Raw genomic sequence first — 20,942 nt, 5'->3', positions numbered from 1 at the left:
CAGAGATGATCAAGGTGTACGACGGCAACAACTCCCACAGACGGCAAATATTTCGCGTAATCTCGGTGCCACGGCAAGCCACCACGGAACAGGTCCTCACCTCAGCGCTTCGTGCATTTCACATCACGAGAGATCCTAGTACGTACACTGTTTAAATATTATTTCAAATTATTTTGAGTTCTTTTAAAAATATCAAGTTAGTCCCAGCTATGAAGGTTTTAAGGTTTGTTTCATATTGTGAGTCACATATTAACACTTCACGGTGCAATTTTTGTATTTTTGCTAAAACATTCTAGTTGATAAGTTTAATAATTTTTCTTGACGTTATTCTTTCTCTACCATTAATTTCCTCTACCATTAATTTCTACATGTTTATAGATCACATATAATATTTCAGATTTAATTAAAAAATACTAATTTGAAATTACTATACAAAATTACTATGCAAAGAGTTAATCAGAAAGTACAACTACATTCGCAAAATCAATATTTGAACAATTCCTGTTTATAAGAGAATATTTTTAACTCTTTGAGACACACGATTTTAAGGAAAATAAAAATGCGAGTTGCTCAGAAATTTGTTTCCATTTCAATGATTTAACATACAAACAACTTCAAACGAAGTAGGTCAAAATGTATACCGCCATGCGTAAAGAGCTAAGCAAAAGGTGATAAACAAAAGTGGTTTTTAAATTATCGGGCCGAAAGGAAATTAAATCGTAGTAATGTATTAAATGAAATAAAAAAAGATATTTCGGGTCATATTATGGAGTCTCTGGGATTGTTGCAGATGTATTTTGATGCCCCAATTTCGGACCCTGTTTACGTGCCTCCTGTTATGACATCTTTGATTATCCTTCTAACCTAGCCTTTGTGAAATATGACAATTTGGTTCTAAATCGTTTTACAAATAATTTAATAAAAATAAAATACATGACTATTTGAGTGGTGACACCTAACATGCGTTTCATTTTTGGAGCTTGAAATGAAGATGAGGTTATGGCAAATATCCGTTTGGGGCTCCGTATTATGGACAAACTTAAAAATCTCGCGATATTGCACAATTTACTCAGAATTGAAAACAAAGGTTTTTAGGTGTTGAATTTATTCTTTTTACTGCATTAGACCATTTTACGCTATAATATGCATCTTATACGACGAAGGTACTGTTTATATTTGATTTATAAAACAGTTCAGAAAGCATTTCTGAAGGTTTTGGATGAGTACTATCAAAATCATGGAAAGATTAATATGTAGTCTTTGATAAATATCTGCAACATTGTAACACATTAAAATTGTTTCTTATTTTGAATCTCATTCGTCAATAATTACATTTAATTTAAATATATTGTTTATACTTATTTATACATGTATTCTTTTTATCGATAATTTGCAGAGTCTCTGTAATTAATACATCTACCCTATAACTATACACTACAAGTTATAAGTATAGCAACGATATAGAATCAATTTACAGAGCTAAACTTCGATTTGTAGAGATCTAGGTACTTTAAATTTGAGTTACGGCGTCAAAATAATGCTGTTGCACATGTGGCGAATAATTTGAGTTTACTTCAATTTATAAACATTTGCAAGTATCAACAAAATTTTAGTCGCATAGCGATTTTCGAGTGATATCATCAATACCACAACGCCAATTTATACTGTTTTTCTGAATTAGCCCATTTTACACAACAAAGATACCATTTATAAGAAATAGTTCAAAGATACGTACTATTTGAAAATCCATAAAACATTCGCCAGTTATATAGGAGCTAGAAGCTATTTAGAAAATTTATGTTTTCACAAGCAAATTCGTACACGAACATGTGTATATACATATGTATTATGTGTCAATAGCATTTACGTGGACTCAATCTGTCGAATGTACATGTACGCCCACAGTAACAAAACAGTTAACCATTATATTTTACACCCACGTTAAGATCAAACCGACAACTACAAACAGAATAGTTTTGTATCAATGGAATTGTTCCACTGATATATACGTTTCGTTCGAAATGTTTCTCTTTCACTGGGTGAACTCAATTAAGATAGAGATTCCATTAATTTTAACTATTAGGTCATTCCATAAATAATGTTGTACCTCATGTATTGTTAGGTTAAATATCTTGTACTTTTAGCAGAACCTTCATAATATTACAGAGTTCGGTATTTTATTTCTGTTAATGCAAAGTACTTGGAATATGTGTATTACGAGATTGCAATTGTATTAACTGAATTTGGGCAAGAAGATGTTAAAGGCTATTTATGTTTGTTTAGGCAACTTTTACCTCACCGAGCTGTGTGCTACGGAAGAGACGGAATTATGCGATCCAACTCCAGTTCTAAACTTGAATTGCAAAGAGGGCAAATGTCCGGCTGTCTTCTTACGATTCAAGTAAGTTTCGATAAAAAATGAAATAGGGAATGAAACAGATTAAAAATTTAATTATTTGAACTATTTAAAGGTTTTGTCTATTTTGGGATCGTTGAAGGTTTTCAGAAATTCGAAAGTTTAAAATTTTGAAAATTAAAAAATTTGAAAATTTGAGAATTTGCAAATTTAGAGATATAGAAATCTCGGATTTTCAAATTTCTAAATTTCCCAATTTTCAAACTTGTAAATTTTCAAAGTAGAAAAATTTGAAGTTTGGTAATTACATAATTAAATAGTTTGAAAGCTTTATAATTTGAATTTAGTAATTTCGAAACATAAGTGTTTAGTAACTAGAAAATTGGGAAATCTAGAAAGTTAAAATTTTGAAAACGTAAAAGTTCGAAAATTTTGTTTAGAAATTTCAAATTTTGAAATTTTCAAATTACTAAAATTTAGGTTTCTGCTTCTGATGTTCTCGAATTTCTTCATTCCCAAATTTTCTAGCTTATCTACCTTGTCTAACTTAAATTTTCTAGCTTATCTACTTTGTTTAACTTTAATTATCTAGCTTATCTACATTGCCTAATTTAAATTACCTATCCTACCTAAATTTACTTCTTCTAAATAAAAAAATATATTTTTCATTCGATTATACTATTTTTGTCTACATTTTAAATATTCGAGCAGATAGAATTTTTTGATAGATCAAATATATCCCAAATATGTCTAATTGCGTCAGAAGGTATTTATTATATGATCAATATCGATTTATTGATTTCAGGGATAGCGAAAGCGGAGAAGTACGAGTCTATCCAGGCAAATTGCAGGTGCTTGAATCATTCTGTAGAGTACCTGTCACAGAAACGACGACCGTCGCAGATTTAATCGAAGAAGCGCTTCAGAAATTCGGTTTACAAGATTTCAATTCGGAGGACTACAGATGCAGCGAGATCCTTTTGGATCGCGGTGGTAAACCTTTAATCTTATATTCAAATACCAATAAAAATATAAATATATAAAAAACCGCTAATAAAAACAGTATTGCTTTAAATTAGATGAAAACATTCTCAATAACAGCATGATAATTAATTTTTATTCTTTACCATTTTTAAACGTTTATTAACAAAATAATGCAATAGAACGTAACCTGATTATTTTAGATTGTACAATTGTTTAAATATTAAGACATTGATAATTAATATTTTTATTTAAAATTATTACAAATCATGTTTGACAAAAAAGTTATGTTATTAATTAGTTTAAAGTAGATTAATTTTTTATTATTGCAAATTCATTATAAAATTATTGTTCTTCAAAATTATAATTCTTCTTCAAAACTATAAAACAATTATATAAACATTGTATAATCTCAGAATCTTTAATGATATCTAAAAATTTATATAATTGTCAGAATATTTTAAAGCAATTATATACGAGTTGCTCTTATTCTTATTTCTTATATTTGTTAAAAATGATCCAATAAACTACCAAAAGTAATCGTTCATTTTGTTTTCATCGAGAACAGAATATTAACTCCTTAAATTGAACAAAAATTCTTTAATAATAACACATTTTTTATTACATCATTAGAGATTCTGCGGAAAAGATTGTCCACTACAAAAATTCCATTACAAAAGTTCGCTACAAAAATTTGTACTCTCTTTTTGTAACTAGTTCTCGTATAAAAATTTGTACCGAGTGACAAATTTCTTTTGAACATGTTAGGTGCATATGCTTTAAAATTTCAAATATTTCCATAAATTCTGATTCACGTGAATTCTGTATTTGTCCAGTTACTGAAAGAGTGTTAGAACGCGACGAGAAGCCATGGGAAATCGTGAAACAACTCGGCAAAGATTCTATCAGGCAAATGGAATTGATGCGATTCTACCTGCAGTTGAAACAAGATCCCCATGGACCTAACCTAGCTTTATTCGTGGGTAACCTTCCACCTAACCTCTCCGAAAGAAGTTACGAAAACATGTTGACCGAATTCTTAGGCAAAGGTAACCCTAACTAAACATATTCACATAATTACCAATTCTATGAATTGAATTCAAATAATACCAGATATGATACTAATTATTTTTGTTTATTTTTGACGATAGAAAACAAATTTTCCTCCATTGGTCCGATATATTACGAATATGGCTCGATGGTGATCATTTACGAAGATTCGAACAAAGCAGTCAGCGCGTTGTACACGTTGAGAGAATCAAAATACGAGGACAAACACCTTTTAGGTATTTTCCTGCATTTTCAAATCGATATCTTTTTGAAAGAATAATTTTCTTGATATTCTATTTTTATAGTTATGCTGTTACCGAGCATCGAACCGCGTATGGTGCCATTCGACGTGGAGCCATTGCTCGTCTTCGTGAACGTGAAATCTGGTGGTTGCCAGGGTTTACAGTTGATTTCCAGCTTTCGTAAACTGTTGAATCCATATCAGGTGTTTGATCTCGATAACGGAGGTCCACTCCCTGGGTAAGACAGTAATTATTTACTGAAAGACACACCTGATTTTGATAGCCTTTAGGCTATCAAGGTCAATATGCTGAGTAACTTCGCTGCTGTGTATAACCGACGATTTTGTCAGTTTTAAAAATATATGCAAATTATTTTTAATTTTTTATTCGTTTCTATGACTTGGTGCAGGGTTGAGGATAAAAATAAATTTCGGGATTTTTTATTTTAGAAAATTCTGATTTTTTACTTTGCAATTTTTAATTTTAGAAATTACACATTTTTAACTTTTTTATTTTATAAATTTAGAAATTACACATTTTTAACTTCTTAATTTTAGAAATTACAAATTTTTATTTTGCCAATTTCTAATTCTAGAAATTTCAGATTTTTAATTTCTTAATTAATAATTTTAGAAGTTACACATTTTTATTCTGCTAATTTTTTACTTTAGAAATTTCAGATTTTTAACTTACTAATTTATAAGCTCAGAAATTAATAATGTTTATTTTACTAATTTATAAGTTTAAAGATTAAAAGTTCTTATTTTACTAATTTTTAATTCTAGAAACTCCAATTTCTCAATTTTCTGATTTTCACAATTCCCAAAAATTTCAAATTTGAAGTTTCCAATTTCTAAATGTCTAAATTGCCAAACTCCCTCAACTTTTAAAACTACTAAATTTTAAAATACTGAACGAAATAATCAATTTTCCACGATCGATTACTTCATAAATGTCCGATAACAAGCAAAATTATCAAACTGGCCAATATTTCAAAAACCATGATACTTTGCATAACATATATAGAGCTAAATATGTTCCAAATAACCTCTTCTCTCATCCCGTGCAAACTTTCTACTTAACACCCTCTATCTAAAAATGTACCGAAACACCCTCTATATTAAAATGTACCAATCGTTCGTATTCTAAATTCTAGGCTGTACGTGTTCCGTCACATCAAAGACTACAAAATCCTTGTTTGCGGTGGAGATGGAACAGTAGGATGGGTATTGCAATGTTTGGACAACGTGGGGCAGGACAGTGAATGTTGCTCTCCCGCTTGTGCCATTGTGCCCTTGGGAACAGGAAATGATTTAGCACGTGTACTCTGCTGGGGTCCTGGTTACACAGGCGACGAGGACCCTTTGAATTTACTCCGGGACGTAATTGATGCAGAGAAATCTTTGTTGGACAGATGGACGGTAGTTTTCCATCCGGAGGAGAAGGAGGACAAACCGATGCCCACCAATGCGGGAGGTTTGTTAAAAAATATTTTATGCTTACACTAGCGAACTACTATGTTACAAACTTAATTATTTGCAACAGTACATTAAAGATTTTTCAATGATACTTATGTACACTATATAGTTAACTAATATAATTGTTATATAAATATAACATAAATGTTGTAGTTGGGGGTAATCATAATACTATATTTTCTTTTTTAATGTAGTTCCGTTAGATTTTCAATTTTTTGAGAGATACAAATATTCTCTATACATGTTTAAATAATTGTGGACTATATCATAAATTGTCATTAATCATCATAGATGATTACAAACGACTATGAATTATTATGAATAATTATAAATTATTTTTGTTAAAAAATTGTTATAAATCGTTATAGACAAATATAAATCATTAAGATCACAATAAATTATTGTAAATAATAAAATCATATATATCATATCAATAATAATAATATATACTAACACATAGATGGTTAATAGAAAAATAGATGGTTACAAATGATAATTGTTCTTCATCTTTTAAATGAAGTTTAAAAGAAGTTTGCTATCATCTGAAATCATAAAATGGTCATAGTATTTGTGTACGTCATAGTAAATTTTAATTGTGTGTGTATATAGATTATACAGACAAAAATACAAAACTGGAGAATATAAAGAAATGTTGAGAAAAATATGAACGTTGCAGGAGGGAGTGCTACCAGCGAGGACAATACGCAAATATTCGTAATGAACAATTATTTCGGAATCGGTGTGGACGCCGATTTATGTTTGGCTTTCCACAATGCCAGAGAGGAAAATCCAAATAAATTTAAAAGCAGATTACGCAATAAAAGTGTGTACGTAACGATGGGTATACGGAAAATGGTGAAGCGGACATCGTGCAAAGATCTGCACAAAGAAATTCGATTGGAAGTCGATGGAAAACTCATTGAATTACCCCCAGTTGAGGGAATAATTATTCTGAATATTTTGAGGTAATCAGTTTATTGATGTAATTACTGAACGTGATTTTTATTGAATTTCTTTTTGATCGATAGCTGGGGTTCTGGGGCAAATCCTTGGGGACCAGACACCAACGAGGATCAGTTTCATGCACCAAATCATGGCGATGGAATTTTGGAAGTGGTTGGTGTCACGGGTGTGTTGCATCTCGGACAAATTCAGTCTGGTCTTCGTACAGCGATGAGGATAGCCCAGGTACGTTGCAATTTGATAGTAAATACTATGATGATTAGCGTAAAATAGAAAATTGAATATTAGATTGACAAGAGAACTGGAATTTATGTACAGTTGAGTGTAATAGAGTGTGTTTTTAAATGACGTGCAAAGTAAAAAACTTTTTCATTTTGCGATTTTCTGAGTTTTCAAATTTACAAGTTTCAAGTTTCTTAAGTCTGAAAATTTCCAATCTCCATCCACAAATTCATAGAGTCCCAAATTTCTAGATTTCCAAACTTCAAGGACTCTAAGTCCTACGTTCTCAAATGTTTAGCAAATTTCTAGATTTTCAAGTCCCTAGATTAGATCTCCACAATATTAGATCTCCAGATCTCAAAATCCCTAAATTTTTATGCACTCAAATTCTTAAGCTACCCTTAAATTTTCAAATCCCCAAATATCCAATAAAATCAACGACTAGAACCTTTTCCTTTCCCAATGATTACCATATTTTCCTATGAAAACAGGATTTACTCTTAACTGTACAATTAATGTGTGTATTTCATTATTAAGTTCAATTCGAAAATTTTAAGCCTAATATTGAGCTATAAAAAAGATTAGAATACTCTATTTAGTATTGTAGTTCAGAAGTATAATGTCTGAAATACCGGCAATGTCTATTTCTTTTTTAATAGTTGTTTTTGTTTCTGCATCAGAAAGGACGGTAACGGAAAATGAACGATTTTATTAAGTTTTACAAATATGTTATATTGTACAATGATGAAAATACGATATAATTAGTGTTTATACTGTGCCATTTGAAACTTATGGTATTATTAAAAGAACAATAAACGGTAGGACTCGTGAATCGTTGACTCAGATCACTAAACTAACGAGTATCAACGCTACATTACTATTTACGTGACTCAAAATTATTATATCGTTTCAATTGCCAAAATAAATTATTTTCGTTCATTCTGATTATATTTATGGCTATGTTTGGAATTAAAAATTCATGAATAAATTGTATACTTTTTTAACATAATTGTGTCGATTCATTTCCTTAAAGAATTATACAAACTCGGAATTTTGATTTGAATTCCTGGAATCGGAAGTGATACTTTCGGCCATATAAAATATCTTCTCTGAGAAATGTCATTTTAACAGCAATTAATTTAGTTGTTTTCCAATGACTTGAATGTATTCTAAAATAAAACTTGATGACCTTCTGAAAGTAAAAAAGATATGGCAAGGATAGTTTGTACAAATATTTGTAAATTTAAAAATAAACATTGCTGTAATTGTGACATAAGTTATATACGTATAATAATGTTAATTATTTTAATAATTAAACTACTATAAACTGAACCACATCCTGTAATTTGTGATTAAATCAAAAGTGTTAAAATGATATCTACGTTTATTTTATATTAGTCAAATTTAATTTATATAAATATATGAGTTGTGTCACTGTTATTATTATTGTTAAAATTTGCAAAATTTGCAAGCACTTGTAACACGTAATTTTCTTATAAAATGCCAAATAAATATTGATGTTGAAATAAATGTTAATTTTCTTATGAAAAGACAAATAAATATCGAAGTCAGAATACGTAAACAAGTTGTAAAAGTTGAATGTTCACAGAAAAATTCAAAGTTGATCATATTTTGTTACTGTCCTCTGCAAATTAAATAATTTAACATTGCAAACAACGATGACTAAATATATGAAATAATTCATTTCTCTTTGACAAATGTTTTGTAGGGAGGTCATATAAAAATCCATTTGCACTCTGATATACCAGTACAAGTAGACGGAGAACCGTGGGTCCAGAGTCCAGGAGATATCGTAGTATTAAAGTCAGCATTGAAGGTAATCTAGCCATAATTATTAATAATAGTTCCATTATTTCTTTGAAATATTTAACAGAATGGGTGTTATCCTAAATAAACGTTAAACCTATATAATAACTCCTTTAACTGAAATTTTCAATTGTTTAGATATCACTTATCTTTGTCCGTCTAATTTTTTATATTGTCAATTGTGAATTTTAATTGCTACTATTATTTCTTTAAAAGAGTGCTAATTAATCGAGTCATTCGTTTTAATTAAAAAATAAATTTGATATGTTCTATGAAGTTTACCGTAAATTGTAAACTGTTTTAAATTGTTTATTGTAAATTCTTCTGATTACCTTTTAGATACAGACAACAATTTGTTTGCAGATTGTAGTTTGGTCAGCATATTATTTTGACTTTAGTAGTCTTTAGAAATTAATTTTTATATGCTAATAATTAGTCGTTTTTACATAAATAATACCAAGTATTTCAACCTTTTAAATATAACAAAAGTATGTAATTTCATAAAACTGTATAAAATAAGAGAAAATAGATTAATACTGTCGCTAAATATGCCAAAAGAAATAATATTTCTTTCGAAATATTGTTAAAATTTAATCTTAACAATATTGTTAAGATTATTGGAATTGCAAAATTTTGTAAAAGGGCTGTTAATTTCAATTTCAGGAAAACTTTTCTAATTAATATAAACGACAGAAAGAATCTTATTCCTGATTTCTTGAAGTGTAAATAATTTTTTAAATATAATTTATTCATTATTCTGTCAATTGTTACTTTCAACCGATCGTACTGCAAATAGTTAAAAAGTTATTAAAAGATTATTGATGTCTTCGATACTCTCCTTAATTTCATTTTTAATTTAAAAATTAGTCTATACAATTAATGATAAAATAAATTGTATTGCATGACAACCTAATGAGTATTTTTATAACTATTTTATTTTAATCAGTTAAATTAGTCGAATATATCTTTATTTGGTATTATTAAAAATATTTGCTGTGTACATATTTAACACGCTTTTCAATTTTACTTTAATTGTAAAATTTATTTTAGTCAATTTATAAAAGGAATTTATGAATATAAATATAACAGAAAAATTTATGAAATGGGATGATTATAAATTCATGCTATGAAATGGTAAAAAAATGGTTTTAAAAGGAAATCATTGAAAAGACAACAAACTTCAAAGTCAATTTGATACATTTGAAGTGTTATTTAAAATTATTATACGGTCTTTCTTATTATTATAAAAACTCAGGCAACTCAATATAGCTCAGGATATTCAATTTCTGAAAATATTATTTTCAATTTCAAACACTATTTTCAAATCTAATATCTTGTGTGTACCGAACCAAATTGTGTACCAAATTTTAAAAAAATTGTAAATAAGTCATTTTGACTCAACCAGTCAATATTAAAATAAATCAGTGTTACATTAATTTCTAAGAACAGGAGAGTATCGAGACGAACGAATTTATCGACAGTTCATCCAGAGTTGTATTTCCTTGGTAATCGAAGGATTAAAGAGGAGTTCGCTCATTCTGCGACGTTTCAAAGGGAATTAATGGAACGATCTAAATACTTGTCGCACGTTGAATATCCTGCAGGAAGATCCGCACGCATTAGCCGCTAGAACATACTAATTATAATGCTGTAGCAATCACTATAAAGAGCGTGACCCAACTGCTGGTGTCCGGCAGAGCATGCATTCCTCCCCTAATCGCACTCTACTAATCTTTCCTTGTTCCTTTGTTCGCTCCAGGCTACCATGTTGAAGAAAAATAAGATCAAGCGTCGGAATACCGAACCGTCGATCCCACCCGCTAATGGGGAGGGGTGCAAGAGCACAGACGAGAGTACCAACAAAGCCTAAAATGCAGTTTGCGGCTAGATCGATCGGTTAAATTCCACGAAACGAACTTTCAACCCGAATAGCTTCACCCAGACTTCCCCCGATTGTGCAATAATGTGCAGCGATATAGGGGAGTTTCGGTGTGGCCATGTTACAAAGAAAATTTATACAGATTATACTTACATCTATACATACACACACCACGCACAGACAAAACACTTGCGTGTAACTTCCTGTGTAGTGAGAGCTCACTATCGATGTTCCGCCGCATGCCCTGTGTGCCAACGCTGTCGATGTACAAAGATAATTAATAAGTTCTTGAACAGTTTTGTAAGAAATTATTTTTATTTCAATATTTTTTCTTATCATACTCAAATTTCTTAAAATTCAATTTTTTATTTCGATTATATTTTTTTATGGCATAATAGGCTTTTTGAGGAGTATGTCAATGAAAGATGTTTACTTATTCTAACATAAAAAATTGGACTTTAACGATTTCGAATTTAAGAGTATGCTTTTTGGATTTTTAGGTTTTCCAATTCGGAAATTTGGATATCTTCCAATTTTAGAAATGCAATTTCCAAATTCGAATTTAAGTTTAAACTAAGATTTATAAATTTATAAATCATTGAAGTTAGTTAATTATTAAATTCGATAAATTTATAAATCATTCAAGTTAAGGACTTACTAAATTCGATATAAATCATTCAAGTTAATTAACTAGTAAATTAAATAAATTTATAAATCAAACTTTTGTGCATAAAAATTAGAAAATGTTCAGACTTACAAATCAACAAAATTAGAAATTCAGAAATTTCTCAAATTTGGAAATTGACGAATTTTCAAATTTTCGAATTGTCAAATATTTCAAATGTTCAGTATTTCAGGTTATAAAACTTACAAATGTTTAAATTTGGAAATTTGGAAAGCTATAAATTAAGAGATCTTTAATTTTTGATATTTTAAAACTAAATATTCCTTTAATTAATTATTCTCTGTTGTTAATCAAAAAAATCCTATACTGTCTTATAAAATTTGACTATTTTTTAAAAGTGCGATGACTATAATAAAATATTTGTTTTCGTTTAACTACAATAATTGAATTTGAAATATGAGTAATAGTTTGTGATAATTAAAATTTGATTAGCAATTTCGAATGATTAATATTTAATTAATAGTTTTGAATGATTAAAATCAATGATTTTGAATTACTGAAATATGATTAATAATTTGAAAATATTGAAATATTAATAAAAATTTTTAATTGTTAAAAGATGAATAACAGTTTCGAATTATATAAATTATAAAAATATGGTTACTAATAATGAATGATAAATAGTTTTGAATCATTAAACTATAATTAATAATTTGAAATGATTGAAACTTATCCAAGAACTTATCAATAATCTTCACACCTTAATGCTCAACGCAAATCAAGCTTGTCGTAACGCAGTGTTGTGAAAAATTGAAGGTTTATCAAAAGTTTATTCATATATTTTGTCAAGTGATGTACAATACGCAATGACAATCATGTTATTACGATTATTGAAAGATTAAATCGTGCTTTAACTGTTGAAGAATAAACACATGTTTATGAATGAATATTCAATCATTGTTAATGAAAATTCTATTTCTGTTTTATACAAAGAGATAAAAATTTTAAATGAGAAATTGATTGTTTCGTTCTTTGAAATATCTTGTTAAATATATATGATGTTATGCAGCAAGAGATTTAAAAAGAATGGTTTTAGAATTTATTTATCTTTTTGAATAGAAAATATTTATACTAATTTTACAATGTTCGAGTTGCTGGAAAATTCGTTCTTATTTTAGTGATTGATCGAAATTGTTATTTTGAAGGGTTGAGATATTGAGTTTGATAAAAATTAAATTGTTTTTGCGATATTAAATGAATTAGTAACTTTTTGTACTGAAACCTGTACCTTTTCACAACACTAGAAATGATTTTATTATTATTGCATATTTTCTCGAATAATACTTTTCAGCTTGTACTTCGTGCAATTAACCCTTAAAGGACCCTTGAGAAAGTTTTTATTATTGTAAATATATCAATCATTATTTATTACAAGCAATCATTACTTACAGTAATTTTTTTTACAAAATTTGCAAAACATATTCCTTCTTAAATAATCAAAATTACACTGAAACATAAGTTTTACAATTAATTAAAAAATTTTCAAACACTTTCTAAATCTTGATTCATTTAAAAATTAATATGAATTATAAAAAACTCGAAATGTTTTACAAAAATAAAAATTTGTGTTTTCGGTCCTTAAAGTGTTAAAGTTATTTTCAAAAGAGCATTAAAACAAACATAAATGCAATATATGTGGAAAGTACTAAGGTAACTGCAGGTAATATGGAACGCTTAAAAATTTATGAAAAGTAAAGAAATTATTTTTTTGAGTGAAACATCAATACTTGAAAAAATTAATAGGCGTTTATATGTAAATTGGTAAATATATGAAAGTTGAGTACTATTAAAATTATGGTAGACAAAATGGTACTTAATATGAAACATCTGGAGAATTTATAAAGAAACTTAAAAAACACTATTTCTTTTATTAAAAAATAAATATTTAAGTGAAGGGTAACATATAAACAACTACTTGTCATGTTTTTAAATTTATTTTTATTTCTCTTTGTCTTTAATAGAACACAATAAAAACAACGATTAAATTCAACGTACTTTTCATTATTGTAATAGAAAATAGTAATAAAAGTAATAATAATAACTAATATGATGATAGTAATTAATAATAAATATTAGAATGTTAATGATAACTATTATAGCTATTATAATAATAATCATTATTAAGAACTTTAGGAATTATAATAGTAATTACTATTATATTGTTATTAAAATTACTATTCTATAGTAGTAGAATATAAATCTTATTACTTTTATAACTTTCACTGCAAAATTCTGCATTATTATTGACATTAAAGTTCAATAATTTTTGATAATTTATATGCGATTTTTAGTTTATGTTAGAAGAATTTTGTCTCTGCTTTCTTCTTGAATAGGGGTTAAATGTAACGCATCCCCAGAATTTAAAAATCTCAACTCTTACAATTTTGAAATTACAGGTCTCAAAGTTTTAAAGTTTTAAAATTCAAAATTTCAGTTCTAAAAATCTGATGTAAAATAGTTTCACAAATTAAATATTTTAATTTCGAAAATTTCAAGGTTCCATCCTTCTAAAGTCTTGAATCTCCAACGTTCCTAAATCCCATAGTCGCAATGATCAAATATTCCAACATCCTAAAATCCCAAAGCTCTAAAACTCCAAAGTGTCAAATCTCCAATTCCCCAAAATCCTATAGTCCTAAAAATTAAATACTCTAATATCTTAAACTCCCACCTCCAAAGTCTCAAATCTCCAATTCCCTAAAATCCTATAGTCCCAAAAATCAAATATTCCCTCGTTTTAAAATCCCAAAGTCCTAAGACCATTTCACATATCCCGATGCTCTTATACATAATTCTAAAGATTTAAAATTCTACTATCCCAAAATCCCACAATCCCAAAGATACTTCCCCTAGTCCTAAACTCCCAGAGTCCCAAAATTCCAATTCCATATACAGCTACCGATTAGAGTTCTTTATTTAACAAGATCTTACAATGTTCCATATTACGTGCAGTTGCATACTGCATGCACTAAACCTAAATGTACATTTCCGATCGAACGAGAACATTTGATCGAGGTCCTTTGAGCGTTAATTGATTCTTCGTTTCACTTATCTATTCGTTCCACGAGCATCCTCCTCTCTGTTGGTCTCTGAGTGTTCTGGCTGTTAACGAGCTCGAGATTCGTCGTTCATTTATTTCCGTTATTCTTTTTCTTTTCGTCACGGTCTCGCTGGCATTGACAATTTTCTCTGAATTGCTCCTTTGTGCGCCCCCTGTGATCCTGTCCCTTCCTAGGCCACGATGCTGAAGAAGACCAAGGGTAAAATGAAACGGCGTAACACCAGCATGCGGCTGGCACTTCAGACCGTGCCCTCAAATTACCCGGAACCTGAAGTCTTCTGAGTGACCGAAAATTGTTCCCCGTGCAAGCGGAACGAGGATGTCACGTCACGAATACCGCGTTATTGCACGCGAAAAGCGATACATTTAGCACAACACGCAACAAACGAAATCGGCCTCGAAATTTGTCTGTCTGACCGCGGTCACACTCTGTACGAACATATAAACTTAAAGCACAACAAGAAATATAATGAAAATGATACACTACAAATAACCATACACCCGTCTGATCACACGAAATACGCAAGGGAGGTCCTCCAGGAAAGCCAGGATAAAGACACCCCCGCGACAACAAAAGAAAACCCGGACGATGAGAAGAAGAGAACCAGAAGGGAGAAAGAAGATTAAGAAGATGAAAAGAGACGCTAGTCTACGGACACTTCATTATGAACTCAATTAATCTTTACTGTCCCCTTCCGAGTTGCTAGGAGAACTAGATCTCATTTTTAAATGTTAATGATCATTATATAGCATTGTACGTAGCTTCGATCGATATTTTTTTAGTAAAAAGAGAAAAAGAAAGGAGATGACAAAAAGAGAGCGCGCGAACGAGTGTATGCGTGTGTGTACGTTTGTGTGCGTGTGTGTGTGTGTGTATGCGAAAGAGATGAAAGAGAGTATGAGAGAAAGACTATACGATAAGTTAATGAACCGTGAGATAACGTTTTACCAAGGAAAGCAGTATTGAATGAAATTTCTCCCAGTTTATTCGCTTGACAGCCATACCTACGCGTTTACGTTGGTATAGTTCATTATTTAGTCCCGGACAAGCGACGATGGTGAACCGTAATTGTACATGACCCTTTCGTATCGGTATTGTACTAATTCACTGGTAAATATCATGATACGAATCCCCGTAATCACGAACTATCGAGTACATAAAGATCAGTTGTTAATTAATATATATGTATATATAAATATATATATACATAAAATATTTATGATTAAATATTAATATATTTACAAACAAACAAAAAAAGAGTAATGTATTAGTATTACGGTCTTAAGTTGTGATAACTGTTGTGCGTCTGACTGCTGGGCAGTCTGGAATTTATAAGAGAAAACAAATACCAGTGGCAGTCAGTCATTTCATAGGATACGAGAAACTAAACGAACTAGAAGAAATAAAAACCAAAAAAAAAGAGAAGAGGAGGACGAGTAAAACGTAACGCGATTTGTCAGCTCGTCTCGAAACCTGGATGAACCACCGCCACGAACGAAGGAACAAAGTCGCAAAACGACTTGGCAACGTTCTCCAACGCGGCTCTGGCGAACCTCTTCATATTTCGCCGAAGCCAACAGAACAGTTGACAACACATTCCACTGGAACGTGGTCGAGAGCAAGATGGACGCCTGTACATTTCTAAACAATGCCAAAGGAACTTCTAACGTGCTAACACTTTCACGCTGTTTGGACACCTGGTGACCAGTCTTCTCGTTTGGCGACGAAAAGACGTAACCCGCGGTTATCGGAGGAAAGAGAAAAAGAGAGGAGGACGTTCGATCTTCAGGAAACAAACAGAACGAGAAATAAACAGACGTCGGCGGTGAAACGTCGTGGATCGTGTTCATATTGGACCCTTCGTTGGCATCGTTCGATGTAGAGACAATTTCGGTGCCAAACAGTTGTACATAATACTGTAAATGTAGGCGTAAACCAAACACACAGAATACATTACACACACAGATCTACACACGTACACACACGGAAGAGAATCGATTTATTCGAGGCAACAGAGAAGGCAACCAGCTGCTGGTTTCGTTACATGCCGGACATTGAGGGAAAAAAGATGGTCTTTTTGACTGAAGAAACACGAATTTGATCATGAGAAAACGTGTCGCGTTGCGTTTCGATCGATCATGCCCACGGCCATATATATAGATTTATAAACTACCTACTTGGGGATCCCTTAACAAAGCTACTGTTAGACTAAAATCTGGTCTAACAAGGACTACAATATGTAGTCTAACCAAGACTATAATATATTTATCAAAGACTACGATATGTAGTCTAGCGAAGACTATAATATGTAGTCTATCAGACACTATGTGGTCTGTCAAGAATTAACATACAGTCTATCAAAGACTACAATATGTAGTCCATCAGAGACTAATATGTAGTCCGTCAGAGACTATAGAATTTGTAGTCACTGACGAAGCATAAAAGTTTCATGAATCTTCCACTGACCATGGCGCTGCTATCGTTTTGCCAAGCCAACAACGTAGATATGTATTATTCTGAACCAAAGCGATCGTAGTGTCCCCGCTTCGTGGTAGATTTTGCAAGCGTAATTGGCCGTATTAAGGGTTCATCCCCAACATAGTAGTTTGTAGATCCGTCTATACGACCGTGATCATGCTTTTCGCGCGCGAACTAACACGGAAGCGTGTTCCAAGAGGAAGTAACATTTGCGCGCGAAGTCTTTACGTTTGCTTTGCAACTGAAACGCTTGTAGATACACGCTACCCCTGCATCCTCTTTTAGATATTTGGTAGATTTATCCCTTAAGAATTCTCTGATAACGAGATCGGGGGAAATTTCCGAACCGGGAGACCGCCATTTCCGGATGATTGATGGTCTCTCTTCTTGAAGAAGGTCACAACCTGCCAATGGTGCTGCATGGGCTCAGTCGTTCGTGCTCGACATCCGGTTTTAGAGCGTGGACGTCGCATCGGCGGCAGATTGAAATCGCGAGTTCGTTTTTTGACGTTTTAGTAAAATTATCTTAGCGTTTTCGCTGTTGTTGAGAAGCACGCTATGAATGATCGTGCAATCGAGAGTACAAAGAATAATATCGTTCGCTGTCCTCTCGACGCTACAGAATGTTTCATAATATGTGGACATTGTTTTAGAGACAAATAACGGACGTGAAAAACAATGAAAAACATTCTAAATTCAATTGGAAAAATTGGAAAATCTCTGAATTAAAAATAACGGAGATAAATAAATACATTGACGTATATAACTTTTATAGCTTAATGAAGTTATATTATATTATAAGTTATATTATTATAACTAAGTATTATTATTATATTATTATTGATCTCTTATTTTATACTGTTCAGATAGAAACTTTTAAATATCACTTAGTACCTGCAATTTGCGACTTGTTATTGCGTGTAATATAAATTTATTTGTTCAATTTTTATTGCTTTATAAGAGACTATTTCCTTAATTATCGGCTTAATTGATAATATACCGAAGCTTAACCGCTTTTCTTAAAACAAACTAACGTGTCGCAAACATTTGAAACATTCTCTTATCTGACAGATAGCTATTCGAGTTTCCTTGTTTGCATGTAACTTAATAAATTATCAAGTGCTCATACGAAGATAGTGAATTATCTTCTCGTAGTCTTGAACTGTGCACGAAAGGGTTAATGAAAATCAGTTATAACAGTTGATCGTTAGAAAGTAATCGCTGAAATGCAAAATTGTTAGAAACTCGATTTTACGTGAGCTACTTTAAATCTAACAGTCTTAAATAAAGATCAATGTATTACTAAAATTTTAACTAAACTGATCGTAACAAAATTAATCGATATCGACAGTGTCAATACAATTACCAATTATAATTTAATTAATGCTAAAACTTGTTAGCATTACCGGTTATTTAAATTTACAATAAGTAATTACCTAATAACACAAAAGCAAAATTATGCGAATTACGTAAAAATGATGTAACCTGTACTTGCTTCATTGTTTCATGTTCATTTATCGTAAAACAAAGTCACGCAACCACATTTTGTGGAACACCCTGTAGGACCACGGATAAAAATGGATGCAATTAATTTATCGTTATCAGCGAACTCGGCGAACACCTTCTCCTAATTTATATTGTATTCGTAGATAGACTTCCTGCGAACGCGGTTCCGTATTATTTTCTGTCGATCAGAATGATAGAGTATCGTAAAAATCGTACGGGATCGGATGTGACACGTTTTAGGGATGATTTTCCTTCGCTATACGTTTTGTTTTCGTACTGTAGAACGATGTACTGTGCGAAGAACAAATTCGTTGTTAATTAATATCGATGTATCACGCGTACAGTGGTACAACGTCATGCGAACGAATTGTTGCCGAATCATGCGAGTTTTACGTTTCACCCTAATTGTGGATAGTTTCGACGTGCGCAACAAACGTTATTGTATCCGCGAAGGGCGAGGTTTTTGTTTCAATCATGTCTTGGCGTGTATTACGGAAAGAGTGGAATATTACATAAATTAATGTACACATTATCTGTGGACTTTTAATATTTTAAATCCTATTCCAGTAGTTTATATTCCTACTCCTTAAATTGGATGGAGTATTAACTTATAGGGAGTATAAATTTCTTTACCATGAAAGGGAGACATGTAGATTTCATTTCTAGATGTCTAAATATTTGTATTTTTGATTTCTATATTCTTATGTTTTTATGTTTCCAAATTCCAATGTTTTACATCAGTGTTTTCAGATGTCTCTACTAGTAGATTTCTATAACCCTAAATTCTTATACTTTCAAATCACGATATTGCTATATTTCTATATACTCAAATCTCTATGTCCCTAAATCTCTACGTCCCTAAACTTCTACATCCTCAAATCTTATAACGTCAAACCCTGTACCCTCAAACCGTATATCTTCAGATCCCTACATATGATTTTGATATCTCCAAGTTCCTATATCCCGATTCCTATATTCCTAAATTTCTATATCCCCAAATCCATACATATTTCTATAACCCCAAGTCCCTATACCCCGATCCCTACATCCCTAAATCCCTATATCCGCAGATTCCTACATATAGTCTCTATATCCCCGAATCCATATTTACCCGGATCCCTATATCCCTAAATCTCTATATCCCCAGATTCCTACATATGGTCTCTATATCCCCAAGACCCTATACCCCAATCCTTATATCCCCAAATCCCTGTATCTAAGAATTAAGTCAGAGTATCGTCAGATCTTCATATATTCCTAAATTCCTATATCCAGAAAATCAATATCATACTCCTTGTTAGATTTCTACATGCCTATATCCTTATATTCCTACACTCATAGATCTTTACAACCCTATATCTCTACTCAAAAGTAAAAATTAAAAGGATATAATAATTTTGAACAAAGGCATGAAAGATAATCAAGTACGTATGTAACACTTTTTTATACAATATTTAAATACTGCATTTTAAAATGACGTGTTGAATATTTCATGTTGGAAAAGTATTTGAAAGTTTCAATTTGAAATACTCAGATATGAAGATTTGATTCTATAAACTATTTAGAGAAATGAATTTTTAATTCACGAATAATCATAAATTGTTACAAGAAAATTTACTGCTCAGTTTTAATTTTATCCTAAAGACAAATTTGTTATGGCACTTATTGAGTGTTTAAAGTATAATACTGAATATACCTTATTATTATCTATTTTGGATATTCAATTTTATGAAGGTGAATTGTAAGTTATGAATGATTAACTTTTCTAAGCTTCCGATAATCCCCATCATGTGATATTCAAGTATAGGTGATATCTTCTATTCCATACCTAGAGATCAGAAGTAATTAAATTTCTATGATATAGCAAACTTTTATTAATAATCAGACTTTCGATCAACATCATCAAACTTCGTAATCAACACCTTTTCTCTAAAATTTTTATATATCAACATTTAAAAAAATACAGAAATAATTTTTTTCAAATATTTATAAAAGAAAGTATTATTACGTATGAATAACTGTATCTTAACTATTATGTTAATACCGTTGTCAGAAATAACTATTTCTTATCAGATCAAGGATTTCTAGGAACCATAAAGCCTTTAGAACATTCGTAACAGTACGTAACGACAAAATAACTATCGTTATCGACTACATTAGAGAGTGCATTAATAGCTTTTAAAGACCTTCAAAAGTTTGCCATTAAATCATTA

The 20,942-nt window shown here is 30.8% G+C and overlaps 2 protein-coding genes across 12 annotated transcripts in view; one reads left to right on the top strand and one right to left on the bottom strand.

Annotated features, from left to right (window-relative positions):
* LOC100877965 (diacylglycerol kinase theta) overlaps window positions 1-19,261 on the top strand; it is a 57,110-nt gene extending 37,849 nt beyond the window's left edge. For 3 of the 11 annotated variants that reach the window (XM_012289203.2, XM_076533169.1, XM_076533174.1), the window contains 11 exons: window positions 4-138; window positions 2,284-2,401; window positions 3,162-3,349; window positions 4,174-4,386; window positions 4,489-4,623; window positions 4,693-4,867; window positions 5,786-6,105; window positions 6,784-7,072; window positions 7,136-7,295; window positions 9,022-9,129; window positions 14,919-19,261. In XM_012289203.2, coding sequence (XP_012144593.1) covers window positions 4-138; window positions 2,284-2,401; window positions 3,162-3,349; window positions 4,174-4,386; window positions 4,489-4,623; window positions 4,693-4,867; window positions 5,786-6,105; window positions 6,784-7,072; window positions 7,136-7,295; window positions 9,022-9,129; window positions 14,919-15,026 — 1,949 coding nt within the window. In that variant the 3' untranslated portion in view covers window positions 15,027-19,261. Of the gene's footprint in view, window positions 1-3; window positions 139-2,283; window positions 2,402-3,161; window positions 3,350-4,173; window positions 4,387-4,488; window positions 4,624-4,692; window positions 4,868-5,785; window positions 6,106-6,783; window positions 7,073-7,135; window positions 7,296-7,972; window positions 8,222-9,021; window positions 9,130-10,878; window positions 11,727-14,918 lie in introns of those variants that run through there. The other 8 variants (XM_012289202.2, XM_076533168.1, XM_076533172.1 and 5 more) reach the window with 6 other exon arrangements.
* LOC143264784 (uncharacterized) overlaps window positions 16,019-20,942 on the bottom strand; it is a 29,552-nt gene continuing 24,628 nt past the window's right edge. The window contains exons 3-4 of the mRNA XM_076533452.1: window positions 16,219-16,661; window positions 16,019-16,067 (exon numbers count right to left, since the gene is read on the bottom strand). Of these exons, the coding sequence (XP_076389567.1) occupies window positions 16,019-16,067; window positions 16,219-16,661 (492 nt within the window). The remainder of the gene's footprint in view (window positions 16,068-16,218; window positions 16,662-20,942) is intronic.

This window comes from Megachile rotundata, chromosome 7 (genome assembly GCF_050947335.1).
Source record: "Megachile rotundata isolate GNS110a chromosome 7, iyMegRotu1, whole genome shotgun sequence".
In the NCBI taxonomy this organism is placed as follows: Eukaryota; Metazoa; Arthropoda; class Insecta; order Hymenoptera; family Megachilidae; genus Megachile; species Megachile rotundata.
This window is presented reverse-complemented; position numbering and strand designations above follow the sequence as displayed.